This window comes from Panulirus ornatus, chromosome 22, assembly GCF_036320965.1.
Source record: "Panulirus ornatus isolate Po-2019 chromosome 22, ASM3632096v1, whole genome shotgun sequence".
In the NCBI taxonomy this organism is placed as follows: Eukaryota; Metazoa; Arthropoda; class Malacostraca; order Decapoda; family Palinuridae; genus Panulirus; species Panulirus ornatus.
In genome coordinates this window covers 9,431,240-9,446,852 of record NC_092245.1, presented here as the reverse complement: position 1 = coordinate 9,446,852, position 15,613 = coordinate 9,431,240, and the positions used below count along the sequence as shown (strand labels likewise).

Genomic DNA, 15,613 nt, shown 5'->3' with positions numbered 1-15,613 from the left:
AAAAACAAAAGAAAGACTTTCATCCCATCAAATAGTAAGTTTTCCAAGACAGATACGAGAGAGATCTAAGACCGCTAGAAGTAGACAGATGTGCCCCATGGAGTATCACGTAACTGGTGGATATTTACAGACAAAATCTATACTTTTGAAAAAACCTCTCTCATCGAATTTGCTAATTTTGCTTGATATTCAAAATTTCTTGCGATTGTTATTGTGTATTATTCGTGTTTTTTTGTTTTGTTTTGAGGTGACTCATTTCTGAAAAGACGTTTCTCACATATGATGGATTTTTAGCAATTTTGGAAATACTGAAAAATAAGTTTTGTTATCCGTTCAACCAGCCTCAGGCATTATACTTAACGCCACATAGGCATTCAAACCCTGGTGTACCCTTATGACAAATTTTCGCGAGTCACTCCATTCAGTCCAAGTGTGTTATCAGTGATTCCAGCGCGCCATCCTTGCTCTAACGTACCTTCCTTTACTTGAAGAATTACTCTTCCTCTGATATCATGATAATCAGACCTACTCTCTTCATAGTTGCTTGTTATATCAAAACCGTCCCTGCCCGTCACCTGAACCAAGTACAGTCTCGTTCGTTTACACAGGTAGAAAGGTTCGGCCCTGCTGGAAAGAGAATCAGAATACTTACTAACATCATCGTTTACAGGAGGGTAGTTGAGACTCCTCTATAGATTTACATGCCACTTGCAGGCAAGTGGCTGAGCCTTCTTCTTAGATTTACATGCCACTTACAGGCAAGTGACTGAGCCTTCTTCTTAGATTTACATGCCACTTGCAGTCGAGAAGCTGACACTCCTCCTTAAATTTATATGACACAATCGGGTAGCTTATTGTCACGTAGTTAAGATTTCTCAATAGACTTACATACCACTTACGGTTGGGTGGCTACATTTTCTCCTTAGACTTACATGCCCCTTCGGGTGATGGCGTATCTCATCAGACTCTACCTGCTGATTGTGTACCTCATCAGACACTCTCCCTGGTGATGGTGTACCTCATCAGACACTCCCTGGTGATGGTGTACCTCATCAGACACTCCCTGGTGATGGTGTACCTCATCAGACTATCCCAGGTGATGGTGTGCCTCATCAGACACTCTCCCTGGTGATGGTGTACCTCATCAGACACTCCCAGGTGATGGTGTACCTCATCAGACACTCCCTGGTGATGGTGTACCTCATCAGACACTCCCTGGTGATGGTGTACCTCATCAGACACTCCCTGGTGATGGTGTACCTCATCAGACACTCCCAGGTGATTGTGTACCTCATCAGACACTCCCTGGTGATGGTGTACCTCATCAGACACTCCCTGGTGATGGTGTGCCTCATCAGACACTCCTTGGTGATGGTGTACCTCGTCAGACACTCCCTGGTGATGGTGTACCTCATCAGACACTCCCTGGTGATGGTGTACCTCATCAGACACTCCCTGGTGATGGTGTACCTCATCAGACACTCCTTGGTGATGGTGTACCTCGTCAGACACTCCCTGGTGATGGTGTACCTCATCAGACACTCCCAGGTGATGGTGTGCCTCATCAGACACTCCCAGGTGATGGTGTGCCTCATCAGACACTCTCCCAGGTGATGGTGTGCCTCATCAGACACTCCCAGGTGATGGTGTACCTCATCCGACACTCTCCCAGGTGATGGTGTGCCTCATCAGACACTCCCTGGTGATGGTGTACCTAATCAGACACTCCCTGGTGATGGTGTGCCTCATCAGACACTCCGTGGTGATGGTGTGCCTCATCAGACACTCTCCCAGGTGATGGTGTGCCTCATCAGACACTCCCAGGTGATGGTGTACCTCATCAGACACTCCCTGGTGATGGTGTACCTCATCAGACACTCCCTGGTGATGGTGTGCCTCATCAGACACTCCCTGGTGATGGTGTGCCTCATCAGACACTCCCTGGTGATGGTGTGCCTCATCAGACACTCCCTGGTGATGGTGTGCCTCATCAGACACTCCCTGGTGATGGTGTGCCTCATCAGACACTCCCTGGTGATGGTGTGCCTCATCAGACACTCCCAGGTGATGGTGTGCCTCATCAGACACTCCCTGGTGATGGTGTGCCTCATCAGACACTCCCAGGTGATGGTGTGCCTCATCAGACACTCCGTGGTGATGGTGTGCCTCATCAGACACTCCCAGGTGATGGTGTGCCTCATCAGACACTCCCTGGTGATGGTGTGCCTCATCAGACACTCCCTGGTGATGGTGTGCCTCATCAGACACTCCCTGGTGATGGTGTGCCTCATCAGACACTCCCTGGTGATGGTGTGCCTCATCAGACACTCCCTGGTGATGGTGTGCCTCATCAGACACTCCCTGGTGATGGTGTGCCTCATCAGACACTCCCTGGTGATGGTGTGCCTCATCAGACACTCCGTGGTGATGGTGTGCCTCATCAGACACTCTCCCAGGTGATGGTGTGCCTCATCAGACACTCCCTGGTGATGGTGTGCCTCATCAGACACTCCCTGGTGATGGTGTGCCTCATCAGACACTCCGTGGTGATGGTGTGCCTCATCAGACACTCCCTGGTGATGGTGTGCCTCATCAGACACTCCCTGGTGATGGTGTGCCTCATCAGACACTCCCTGGTGATGGTGTGCCTCATCAGACACTCCCTGGTGATGGTGTGCCTCATCAGACACTCCCAGGTGATGGTGTGCCTCATCAGACACTCCCTGGTGATGGTGTGCCTCATCAGACACTCCCAGGTGATGGTGTGCCTCATCAGACACTCCCTGGTGATGGTGTGCCTCATCAGACACTCCGTGGTGATGGTGTGCCTCATCAGACTCTCCTGGTGATGGTGTGCCTCATCAGACACTCCCAGGTGATGGTGTGCCTCATCAGACACTCCCTGGTGATGGTGTGCCTCATCAGACACTCCTGGTGATGGTATGCCTCATCAGACACTCTCCTGGTGATGGTGTGCCTCATCAGACACTCCCTGGTGATGGTTGGCCTCATCAGACACTCTCCCAGGTGATGGTGTCCTCATCAGACACTATCCCAGGTGATGGTGTGCCTCATCAGACACTCCCTGGGTGATGGTGCCTCATCAACACTCCGTGGGATGGTGTGCCTCATCAGACACTCTCAGTGTGAGTGTTGCCTCATCAGACACTTCCTGGTGATGGTGTGCCTCATCAGACACTCCCTGTGATGGTGTGCTCATCAGACACTCCCTGGTGATGGATACCTCATCAGACACTCCTCAGGTGATGGTGTGCCTCATCAGACACTCGAAGGTGATGGTGTGCCTCATCAGACACTCTCCTGTGATGGTGTGCCTCATCAGACACTCCCTGGTGATGTGTTGCCTCATCAGACACTCCAGGGTGATGGTGTGCCTCATCAGACACTCCCTGGTGATGGTGTTGCCTCATCAGACACATCCCTGGTGATGGTGAGCCTCATCAGACCTCTCCTGGTGATGGTGTGCCTCATCAGACACTCCGTGGTGATGTTATGCCTCATCAGACACTCCCTGGTGATGGTCTGTGCCTCATCAGACACTCCCTGGTGATGGTATGCCTCATCAGACACTCCCTGGTGATGGTGTACCTCATCAGACACTCCCAGGTGATGGTGTGCCTCATCAGACACTCTCCATGGTGATGGTGTGCCTCATCAGACACTCCCTGGTGATGGTGTGCCTCATCAGACACTCCCGTGGTGATTGTGTCCTCATTCAGACACTCCCTGGTGATGGTGTGCCTCATCAGACACCTCCCAGGTGATGGTGTGCCCCATCAGACACTCTCCCAGGTGATGGTGTGCCTCATCAGACACTCCCAGGTGATGGTGTGCCTCATCAGACACTCCGTGGTGATGGTGTACCTCATCAGACACTCCGTGGTGATGGTGTGCCTCATCAGACACTCCCTGGTGATGGTGTGCCTCATCAGACACTCCCTGGTGATGGTATGCCTCATCAGACACTCCCTGGTGATGGTGTACCTCATCAGACACTCCCAGGTGATGGTGTGCCTCATCAGACACTCTCCCAGGTGATGGTGTGCCTCATCAGACACTCTCCCAGGTGATGGTATGCCTCATCAGACACTCCCTGGTGATGGTATGCCTCATCAGACACTCCCAGGCGATGGTGTGCCTCATCAGACACTCCCAGGTGATGGTATGCCTCATCAGACACTCCGTGGTGATGGTGCGCCTCATCAGACACTCCCTCGTGATGGTGTACGTCATCAGACACTCTCCCAGGTGATGGTGTGACTCATCAGACACTCCCAGGTGATGGTGTGCCTCATCAGACACTCCGTGGTGATGGTGCGCCTCATCAGACACTCCGTGGTGATGGTATGCCTCATCAGACACTCCCAGGTGATGGTGTGCCTCATCAGACACTCCCTGGTGATGGTGTACCTCATCAGACACTCCGTGGTGATGGTGTGCCTCATCAGACACTCCCTGGTGATGGTATGCCTCATCAGACACTCCCTAGTGATGGTATGCCTCATCAGACACTCCCTGGGGCGGATGTGCCTCATCAGACTCTCCCTGGTGATGGTGTGCCTCATCAGACTCTACCTGGTGATGGTGTGCCTCATCAGACACTCCCTGGTGATGGTGTGCCTCATCAGACACTCTCTCAGGTGATGGTGTACCTCATCAGACACTCTCTCAGGTGATGGTGTGCCTCATCAGACACTCCGTGGTGATGGTGTGCCTCATCAGACACTCCGTGGTGATGGTGTGCCTCATCAGACACTCCGTGGTGATGGTGTGCCTCATCAGACACTCCCTGGTGATGGTGTACCTCATCAGACACTCCGTGGTGATGGTGTGCCTCATCAGACACTCCCAGGTGATGGTGTGCCTCATCAGACTCTCCCAGGTGATGGTGTGCCTCATCAGACACTCCCTGGTGATGGTGTACCTCATCAGACACTCCCTGGTGATGGTGTGCCTCATCAGACACTCCCTGGTGATGGTGTGCCTCATCAGACACTCCGTGGTGATGGTGCGCCTCATCAGACACTCCCTGGTGATGGTGTACCTCATCAGACACTCTCTCAGGTGATGGTGTGCCTCATCAGATACTCCCAGGTGATGGTGTGCCTCATCAGACACTCCCTGGGGCGGATGTGCCTCATCATACACTCCCTGGTGATGGTGTACCTCATCAGACACTCTCTCAGGTGATGGTGTGCCTCATCAGACTCTACCTGGTGATGGTGTGCCTCATCAGACACTCCCTGGTGATGGTGTGCCTCATCAGACACTCTCTCAGGTGATGGTGTACCTCATCAGACACTCTCTCAGGTGATGGTGTGCCTCATCAGACACTCCTGGTGATGGTGTGCCTCATCAGACACTCCTGGTGATGGTGTGCCTCATCAGACACTCCCTGGTGATGGTGTGCCTCATCAGACACTCCCTGGTGATGGTGTAGCCTCATCAGACACTCCCTGGTGATGGTGTGCCTCATCAGACACTCCCTGGTGATGGTGTGCCTCATCAGACACTCCCTGGTGATGGTGTGCCTCATCAGACACTCTCTCAGGTGATGGTGTGCCTCATCAGACACTCTCCCAGGTGATGGTGTGCCTCATCAGACACTCCCTGGTGATGGTGTGCCTCATCAGACACTCCGTGGTGATTGTGTGCCTCATCAGACACTCTCCCAGGTGATGGTGTGCCTCATCAGACACTCCCTGGTGATGGTGTGCCTCATCAGACACTCCGTGGTGATGGTGTGCCTCATCAGACACTCTCCCAGGTGATGGTGTGCCCCATCAGACACTCTCCCAGGTGATGGTGTGCCTCATCAGACACTCCCAGGTGATGGTGTGCCTCATGAGACACTCCGTGGTGATGGTGTGCCTCATCAGACACTCCGTGGTGATGGTATGCCTCATCAGACACTCCCTGGTGATGGTGTGCCTCATCAGACACTCCCTGGTGATGGTATACCTCATCAGACACTCCCTGGTGTTGGTGTACCTCATCAGACACTCCCAGGTGATGGTGTGCTTCATCAGACACTCCGTGGTGATGGTATGCCTCATCAGACACTCCGTGGTGATGGTGTACCTCATCAGACACTCCCAGGTGATGGTGTGCTTCATCAGACACTCCCAGGTGATGGTATGCCTCATCAGACACTCCGTGGTGATGGTATGCTTCATCAGACACTCCCTGGTGATGGTGTACCTCATCAGACACTCCCTGGTGATGGTGTGCCTCATCAGACACTCCCAGGTGATGGTGTGCTTCATCAGACACTCCGTGGTGATGGTGTGCCTCATCAGACACTCCCAGGTGATGGTGCGCCTCATCAGACACTCCCTGGTGATGGTGTGCTTCATCAGACACTCCGTCGTGATGGTGCGCCTCATCAGACACTCCGTGGTGATGGTATGCCTCATCAAACACTCCCAGGTGATGGTGTGCCTCATCAGACACTCCTTGGTGATGGTGTGCCTCATCAGATACTCCCTGGTGATGGAATGCCTCATCAGACACTCCCTGGTGATGATGTGCCTCATCAGACACTCCCTGGTGATGGTGTGCCTCATCAGACATTCTCCCTGGTGATGGTGTGCCTAATCAGACACTCCGTGGTGATAGTGTGCCTCATCAGACACTCTCCCAGGTGATGGTGTGCCTCATCAGACACTCCCTGGTGATGGTGTGCCTCATCAGACACTCCCAGGTGATGGTGTGCCTCATCAGACACTCCGTGGTGATGGTGTGCCTCATCAGACACTCCGTGGTGATGGTGTGCCTCATCAGACACTCTCCCAGGTGATGGTATGCCTCATCAGACACTCCCTGGTGATGGTGTGCCTCATCAGACACTCCCAGGTGATGGTGTGCCTCATCAGACACTCCCTGGTGATGGTGTGCCTCATCAGACACTCCCTGGTGATGGTGTGCCTCATCAGACACTCCCTGGTGATGGTGTGCCTCATCAGACACTCCCTGGTGATGGTATGCCTCATTAGACGCTCTCCCTGGGGATGTCGTTGGCTATTACATAGACCCATTAAGAAAGTATTCATCGTGACTCAATTTAACTTTATTTTTTTTTCCCTTTAGGTTAATAAGAATATAAATCTTAACTATGAGATTTGTGGACATCCATAAGTTATGAAATTTTGTCGTAATTCTCTGGATACACATTAGTGTCATATAATGTTTTGAAGTTTGTCATTTCTTATTTATTCTTATTATATGTGTCTCATAGGACAGTATGTCGTCCTAGGTCAGAAAACAAAATTACCTTAAATGTTTGTTGTCTTTCACAAGTATATTTGTATCTTGCATCTCTTGCTCGGCCTCCTTCTCTCTCATAAGAACATTTGTAAGATCAAGCATCTCTTACAAGAACATTCTCCTCTCTTACTCTCACAAAGCTAAGCCATCTCATCTATAGAGGGAAATATGTCTCTTGCAGTTGTCATAATAGCATTATTTTCCTGAAATAGATTTAGATTTTTCCTTATCTCTAAGTATCTGCGTTATCTGGAGTCATTTACATTTTCCAACTTATCCCACAAAGACACTTTACCCTCGAACACACCAACCACTTCCTTCCTTCAGTCACAAGACCAACCACTTCTCATTTTCTTCAGACTTGCCCACGGCGGCAGCCAGCTTCGGGTCGTCGCTGGACTCCTCCAACATCAAGGAAGGTGATGATGTGTACCTGGAGTGTTCCATCCTGGCTCATCCCCGGGCTTCCCACGTCTCCTGGAGGCACAACGTAAGATTCTTCAAAACTTCTGATGCTTGCCACACTGCTTGTACTTGTGAGGGTGTGACTGGGACGCTGGTTGTACTTGTAAGGGTGTGACCGGTACACTGGTTGTACTTGTGAGGTTGTGACTGGGACACTGGTTGTGCTTGTGATGGTGAGACTGGGACACTGGTTGTACTTGTGAGGTTGTGACTGGTACATTGGTTGTACTTGTGACGGTGTGACTGGGACACTGGTTGTACTTGTGAGGTTGTGACTGGGACACTGGTTGTACTTGTGATGGCGTGACTGGGACACTGGTTGTACTTATGAGGTTGTGACAGGGACACTGGTTGTACTTATGAGGTTGGGATTGTTGTATTCGTGGCTGTAAGTTCGGTGGCTGAAAGTTTCTGGTGGAAATTGATTTGATTGTATTAGTTGTGATAATTGTAGTTGTGAATGACTGAGATGATGGATATGGTAGGTGTTTCTGCTAATGATGTTGTAGTTACTGTGGTTATAGTAATCATACCTGCATTTGTAGGACTGTGTGGTGGGTGTTGGTTATGACAGGTAGTGTTGGTTTGCTGGGTTGTGACCATGGTAGATAATGTTTTAGTTGTTGAAATGATTGATGTTGTAGTGGTGGCAGATGTGACTGGTTCGTTGTGATCGATGAAGTGGTGGTGGTAAATGTGATTGGCAAATGTAACAAATGATGTAATGATGTTGATAGTTGTAAGTGGTTGCTGTAACTATTGATGTACTGGCTGTTGTAACAATGGTTGTAGTGGTGGTAGTAGATGTGATTAGCTGTTGTAGTTATTGATGTAGTGATGATAGTAGATGTGATTGGCTGTTGTAATTATTGATGTAGTGGCGATAGTAGAAGTGATTGCATGTTGTAATTGTTGATGTAGTGGTGATAGTAGATGTGATTGGCTGTTGTAACTATTGATGTAGTGGTGATAGTATATGTGATTGGCTGTTGTGATGATTGATGTAGTGGTGGTGGTAGATATGATTGGTTGTAGTCACAGTTGATGTAGTGATGGTGGCATACGTAACTCGCTGTTGTGACAGTTGATGTTGTCATGGGAAGATGTATATCTTATGTTGAAGGTTCCAGTCACGGACAAAAGTCCACATCAAGGTCGGAGCTTAACTGAAGTAAGGAGAGAATTATGAAAGCGAAAAGAAAAGACAAGGAAAAGTATTTACGAATTTGGGGAAAGTTAGAAATCTGTATTTTAGGATGTGCCAAGTCATAGTTATCGGGAAAGACATGAGAGGTAGAGAGTTCCAAAGCTTTGACGTGTAGAGAGTGAAGCAGTTATCAAAACGGCCCATCCTTGACGCAGCAGTTGGCCGAGTATTGCGTGGTCTAGCTAGTGGTGGGAGCACACAAACAGTAAGCTCTCGGGAGCAAAAACCAAAGTAATACATAAAGGAGAAGGAAAGTGAACCAATATTGCGACGTAGGGCAAGAGGATCAAGTTTGGAAGTTTGACTGGGACATTCATAGGTCAGACCGCTTCCGACTCAAGTAAGGATACAGAGCTAGAACCGCCCCAGATGTGAGAGCAGTACTCCATACAAGGACGGATCAATCCCTTGTATAAACAGAACAACTGTTCAGAAAAAGGAATTTATGACATCTAAACAGAACATCCAATTTTTTTGAGACAAACAGTAATTTCCGTAACGTGAAGTTTCCAAGAAAGAGTGGATGTTACAGTAATACCAAGTATGTCCATTAAATCAACAGGTGGAATTGCAGAGCCGTGAAAGGAGAGACGAGAGTTGTGAGTTTTCGATGGAGAGATGGGAACAAAATGGGTCTTGGAGGCATTGAACTTAACCAGATTTCGTCTACCCCACTGAGATACCTTGTCCAAGTCTGAGTTTATTGAGGAAGTTGTGTGGAGACAAGATGCAGATTGAGTGAAAGAAGGAGCAGAAATGAAGGATGTGGATGAATGAAGTATTGAGTTCTCGGCGTATGAGTGCGTTTGATTATCTATGGAGGAAAGGATTCGTTAAAAAAGGATAAAAAGTGTAAGGAACAGAACAGAACCTTTAAGGAACATAGCTATTGATGAAGAAAGGAGGAGGGGACTGATCCATCAACAAACACAGAGACAGATTGACCGAAAAGGAAGCTAGATATGAAGGAGCAAAGTGAGGGAGGGAAGCCAAAGGAGGAGAGCTTAGAGATGAGACCCCGATGCGAAACCCTGTCAAAAGCTTTGGATACATCAAGGGCAACTACACAAGACTCCCCGAAGTCTTTCAGGGATGATGACCAGACATTAGTAAGATAGGAAAGGATATCACCAATGGATCTCGCCTTACGGAAGACATATTGGTGATCAGAGAGGATTCTGTGACTTTCGAGGTGTATAAGGATATGGGAGTTGAGAAGGGATTCAAAGACTTTGGAAATGGTAGATGTTAAAGCAATAGGACGATAGTTAGAGGGGTCTGGAGGCTCACTCTTCTGAGGATTGGACTGTATCAATGCATGCTTCCAAGGAGAAGGTAAAGTTTTGGCTTTTAAACAGAAATGGAGCAGACGGGCAAGCACAGGAGCAAGTTCAGAGGCACACCTTTTCAGTACACGGAGATGGATGCCATCAGGACCAAAAGCCTTGCTTGTGTCTAGAGAGAAGCACTTTTCGGACAGTCTGAAAGGAGATTATGGGAAGAGGCATAGCATTAGTAAGAGGGTGAAGGAATGTTAGAGTCATGCGAAGTGGAGTTACAGGAGAAACGGGAACCAAAGAGAGTTGCTTTGGGTAGGGCACAGACAGTTATGGGACCCTTAGAAAGGAAAAGTGAAGGAAAGGTAAGGCGACAGAAGTTGTTAGAGATGCTCTTCGCTGAAGACCAGAAAGGCCTATCAGTATATGACGGGGAGAGATTACTGCACTTCTTTTGAATGAAAGAACGCTTCGCCTCACGGATAATGTGCTTGTAGCGATTACTGACAGTAATAAAAGCTGAATGGGAGGTAGAGGAAGAAGAGTTTCCCAAGCCCGATATACCTGGACCCTTGCTTTGAATGACCTCAGAACATGAACGGTGGAACTATGCATTGGATGAATGAAGAGGTTGTCTTAGAGGAAAAGGGGATAAATATTTCCATTACTGCAAGAATAACCTCTGCAAGTCATTTGGCGGAGACAGAAGCATCACCACATAAGAGACAGTAATTTACCCCAGTCAGTAAAGTAGTTACATAAGGTATTTCAGTCAGCTTTGTTCAGGTGCCAGTATTTATGCTTAGAAGCGGCTATTGGATGGGGAGGTGCCGTTAGAATGATACATTTGTGAGAGTGTGATCAGATGATCCAACTGGGGGCGAGATTGAGTACTAACAGTGGGATGGACTGGAGGTGAAAAACAGATCCATTAAATTAGGGGAGTGGTCACAGCGGCCAGGACCACCAGGGTGGGAGATCATTTGCTTAAATCATTGAGAATGGAGAGTGTGAGGGCTTTAATCCTTCACCCATCCGTGTGGGAGGAATTCAACCATTCCCTGTGATGAACAGTGAAATCCTCGAGGTAGAGGAACTCGGCTTGCGGGTGAAAGGATGTCACGGCCTCGCGGCAGAAATGTAGATAATCGAAGAAAGACATGAAATTTGTAGTATACGAAGAACAGGAAAAACAGACCTTGAGCCACATAACATCAGAGTTTGAGGACTCAAGGTCCTTGAGGCTTGTAAGAGGTGTGTTGATGTTGGTATAAGCATAGACATCACCTTTGAACCGGAATCGTGAATGGAGATTATAGTTGGATATGAAGAAGGGACTAGTGAGAACATCATTAGACAACCGTGTCTCAGAGAGAAGTAAGATATTAGAAGGGGAACAAGACCGATAGTGCTCAACAGAAGAGAGGTTATTTGAAAGACCTTGAATATTGTAAGAAGGTCTAACAGAGACGGAATGGTCGTGGGAGGGTCCGGTACTACGACTGCCAAAGCCCTTCCTCTCCTTTCGGTAGAGTCAGGCAGAAGTGGCTGGTGTAACAACTGATGTAGTGGTGGTGGTAGATGTAATTGATTGTCATGATTGATGTAGTGGTGGTAAATGTGATTGGCTGATGGGAGTGGTTGTGGTAAATGTGATTTCCTGTTGAAACGATTGATGTAGGGGTGGAGGTAGATGTGACTGAGTGTTGTAAAAATTGATGTAGGGGTGGTGGTAGATGTGACTGAGTGTTGTAAAGTTTGATGTAGTGGAGGTGGTGAGGTGATTTCTTGTTTTAAAGATTGATGTAGTGGTTATGTTAAATGTGATTGACTATTGCAACAATTGATATAATTGTTATAGTAAATGTGATTAATTGTTGCAACAATTGATATAGTAATATCGTAATATGTGCTTGCTTTTTGTACAGTTTGATGTACTGATGGTGGTAAATGTTATTGGTCGTTGTAGCAATTAATGATATGGTGATGAGAGATATGACTGGTTAATGTAACAGTTGTTGTAGTGGTGGTGGTAGTGGTAGATGTTATATGTTGTTGTAACTATTGATGAAGTGATATTGGTAGAGATTATTGGTTGTTTTAGGAATTGCTGTAGTGGTGATGGTAGATGAGACTAGGTATTGTAAAAGTTGTTGCAGTAGTGGTGGTGGATGTGTTTTGGTTGTTTTGAATATTGATGTAGTCTTGGTGGTAGATGTGACTGAATGTTTTAAAGATTGATGTAGTGGTGGTGGTAGATATGACTGACTTATAAATAATGATGTAGTGGCGGTGGTAGATGTGATTGACCTGTAAGTATTGACTTAGTAGTAGTGGTAGCTGTGATTCTCCGTTTTAAAGAATGTAGTGATGGGGTGAATGTGAGTGACTTCTAGAAAATGTAGGGGTGAAGGTAGATGTGATTGATTGTTGTAAAGATTGATATAGTAGTGGTGGCAGATGTGATTGCTGTAAGGACTGAAGTAGTGGTGGTGGTATATGTGATGGCTGCTTGCGCAAAAGATGCATGTGGCATGAGTAAGGTGGGAGGTGGGCAGATTAGAAAGAGTAGTGAGTGGTGGGTGAAGAAGTAAGACTGTTAGTGAAAGAGAAGAGAGAAGCATTTAGACGATAATTACATGAAAGTAATGCAAATGACTGGGAGATGTATAAAAGAAAGCAGCAGGAGGTGAAGAGAAAGGTGCAAGGGTTCAAAAAGAGGGCAAATTAGAGTTGAGGTGAAAGGGTATCATTAGATTTTAGGGAGAGTAAAAAGATATCTTGGAAGAAGGTAAATAACGTGCGTAAGACAAGAGAACAAAAGAGAACGTCGGTGAAGGGGGTAATTGGGGTAGAAATAACAGGTAGTGATAAAGTGAGGAGCTGGAGTGAATATTGTGAAGGTTTGTTGAATGTGTTTGATGATAGAGGGGCAGATATAGGTTGTTTTGGGCGTGATAGTGCACGAAGTGAAAGGGTCATGGGGAATGGTTTGACAAACAGAGAAGAGGTAGTGAAAGCTTTGCGGAAGATGAAATCCGCCAAGGCGCCGGGTTTTGATGGTATTGCAGTGGAATTTATTAAAAAGAGTTGGGTGATTGTGTGGTTGATTGACAGATAAGGATATTCAGTGTATGTATGGACCATGGTGAAGTGCCTGAGGATTGGCTGAATGCATGCATAGTGCCATTGCACAAAGGTAAAGGGAATAAACATGAGTGTTGAAACTATAGAGGTATAAGTTTCCTGATTATTTCTGGGAAATTACATAGGAAGGAATTGATTGAAAGGGTGAAGGCATATACTAATCATCAATTGGAGAAAAGTAGTGTGGTTTCAGAATTGGTAGAGGATGTGTGGATCAGATGTTTGCTTTGAAGAATGAATGTGAGAAATACTTAGAAAAACAGATGGAATGGCTGTGTTTGTAGCATTTATGGATATAGAGAGGGCATATGATAGGTTTGATAGAGATGCTCTGTGGAGGGTATTAAGAGTATATGGTGTGGGAGGTAAGTTGCTAGAAGCAGTGAAAAGTTTTGACGAAGGATGCAAGGCTTATGTACGAGTAGGAAGAGGAGAGTGATTGGTTCCCAGTGAATGTCGATTTGCAGCAGGGGTGTGCGATGTCCCCATGGTTGTTTAATTTGTTTATGGATAGGGTGGTTAGGGAGGTAAATGCAATAGTTTTGGAGACAGGGGCGAGTATGGAGTCTGCTGAGGATGAGAAGGCCTGGGAAGTGAGTCAGTTGTTGTTCGTTGATGATATATCGCTGGTGGCTGATTCGGCTGAAAAACTGCAGAAGTTGGTGACTGAGTTTGGATAAGTGTGTAAAAAAGGAGAAAGTTGAGGGTAAATGTGAATAAGAGCAAGGTAGGGTTGAGAGACAAGTTAATTGGGATATAAGTTTGAAAGGAGAAAGATAGGAGGAAGAGAAGTGTTTTAGGTATCTAGGAGTGGACTTAGCAGCGATTGGAACGGAGATAACGTTCTCTCCTTCCACACATTCTTCAACGCTCCCAGAACTTTCGCCCCCTCCCCCTGTGACTCCCCTGTGACTTACTTCCACTTCCATGGTTCCATCTACTTCTAAATCCACTCCCAGATATCTAAAACACTTCACTTCCTCCAGTTTTTCTCCATTCAAACCTGCCTCCCAATTCAATAGTCCCTCAAGCATGCTGAACCTAATAACCTTGCTCTTATTCCCATTTACTCCCAGCTCTCTTCTATCACACACTTTATCAAACTCAGTCACCAACATCTGCAGTTTCTCACATGAATCAGCCAACAGCGATGTGTCATCAGCGAACAACAACTGACTCACTTCTCAAGCCCTCTCATCCAGAACAGACAACATACTTGCCCCTCTCTCCAAAACTCTTGCATTCACCTCCTTAACAACCTCATCCATAAACAAATTTAACAACCTTGAAGACATCTCGCACCCCTGCCGCAAACCGACATATACTGGAAACCAGTCACTTTCCTCTCTTCCTACTTGTACACATTCCGTACATCCTTGATAAAAACTTTTCACTGCTTCTTACAACTTGCCTCCCACACCATATACTCTTAATACCTTCCACAGAGCATCTCTATCAACTCTATCACATGCCTTCCCCAGATCCATAAATGCTACATACAAATCCATTTGCTTTTCTAGGTATTACTCACATACATTCTTCGAAACAAGCACCTGATCCACACATCTACCACTTCTGAAACCACACTGCTCTTCCCCATTCTGAATCTCCGTGCATGCCTTTACCCTCTCAATCAATACCCTCCCATATAATTCCCCAGGAATACTCAGCAAACTTATACCTCTGTAATTTGAACACTCACCTTTATTCCCTTTGCCTTTATACAGTGGCAGTATGCATGCATTCCGTCAATCCTCAACCACTTCAACATGAGTCATACATACGCTGAATATCCTCACCAACGAGTCAACAACACAGTCACCCCTTTCTCAATACCATCGAGCCCCGCCGCCTTGCCGGCTTTCATCTTCCACGATGCTTTCATTGCCCGTTCTCTGTTCACCAAACCATTCTCCCTGACCCTCTCACTTCGTACACCACCTCGACCAACTCACCCTATATCTGCTACTCTATCATCAAACACATTCAACAAACCTTCAAAATCCTCCCTCCATCTCCTCACTTCACCACTACTTGTTATCAACTCCCCATTAGCCCCCTTCACCAATGTTCCCATTTGTTCTCTCGTCTTACGCACCTTATTTACCTCCTTCCAAAACATATTTTTATGCTCCCTAAAACTTAATGATACTCTTTCATCCCAACTCTCATTTGCCCTTTTACACCTTTCTCTTGACCTCCTGCCTCTTTCGTTTATACATCTCCCAGT

General features: G+C 47.0%; 1 protein-coding gene across 1 annotated transcript in view; it reads left to right on the top strand.

Annotated features, from left to right (window-relative positions):
* Positions 1-15,613, top strand: part of LOC139756525 (protein turtle homolog B-like) — a 207,413-nt gene that overhangs the window by 117,514 nt on the left and 74,286 nt on the right. Inside the window, exon 7 of the mRNA XM_071676009.1 lies at positions 7,647-7,777. Within this exon, the coding sequence (XP_071532110.1) occupies positions 7,647-7,777 (131 nt within the window). The remainder of the gene's footprint in view (positions 1-7,646; positions 7,778-15,613) is intronic.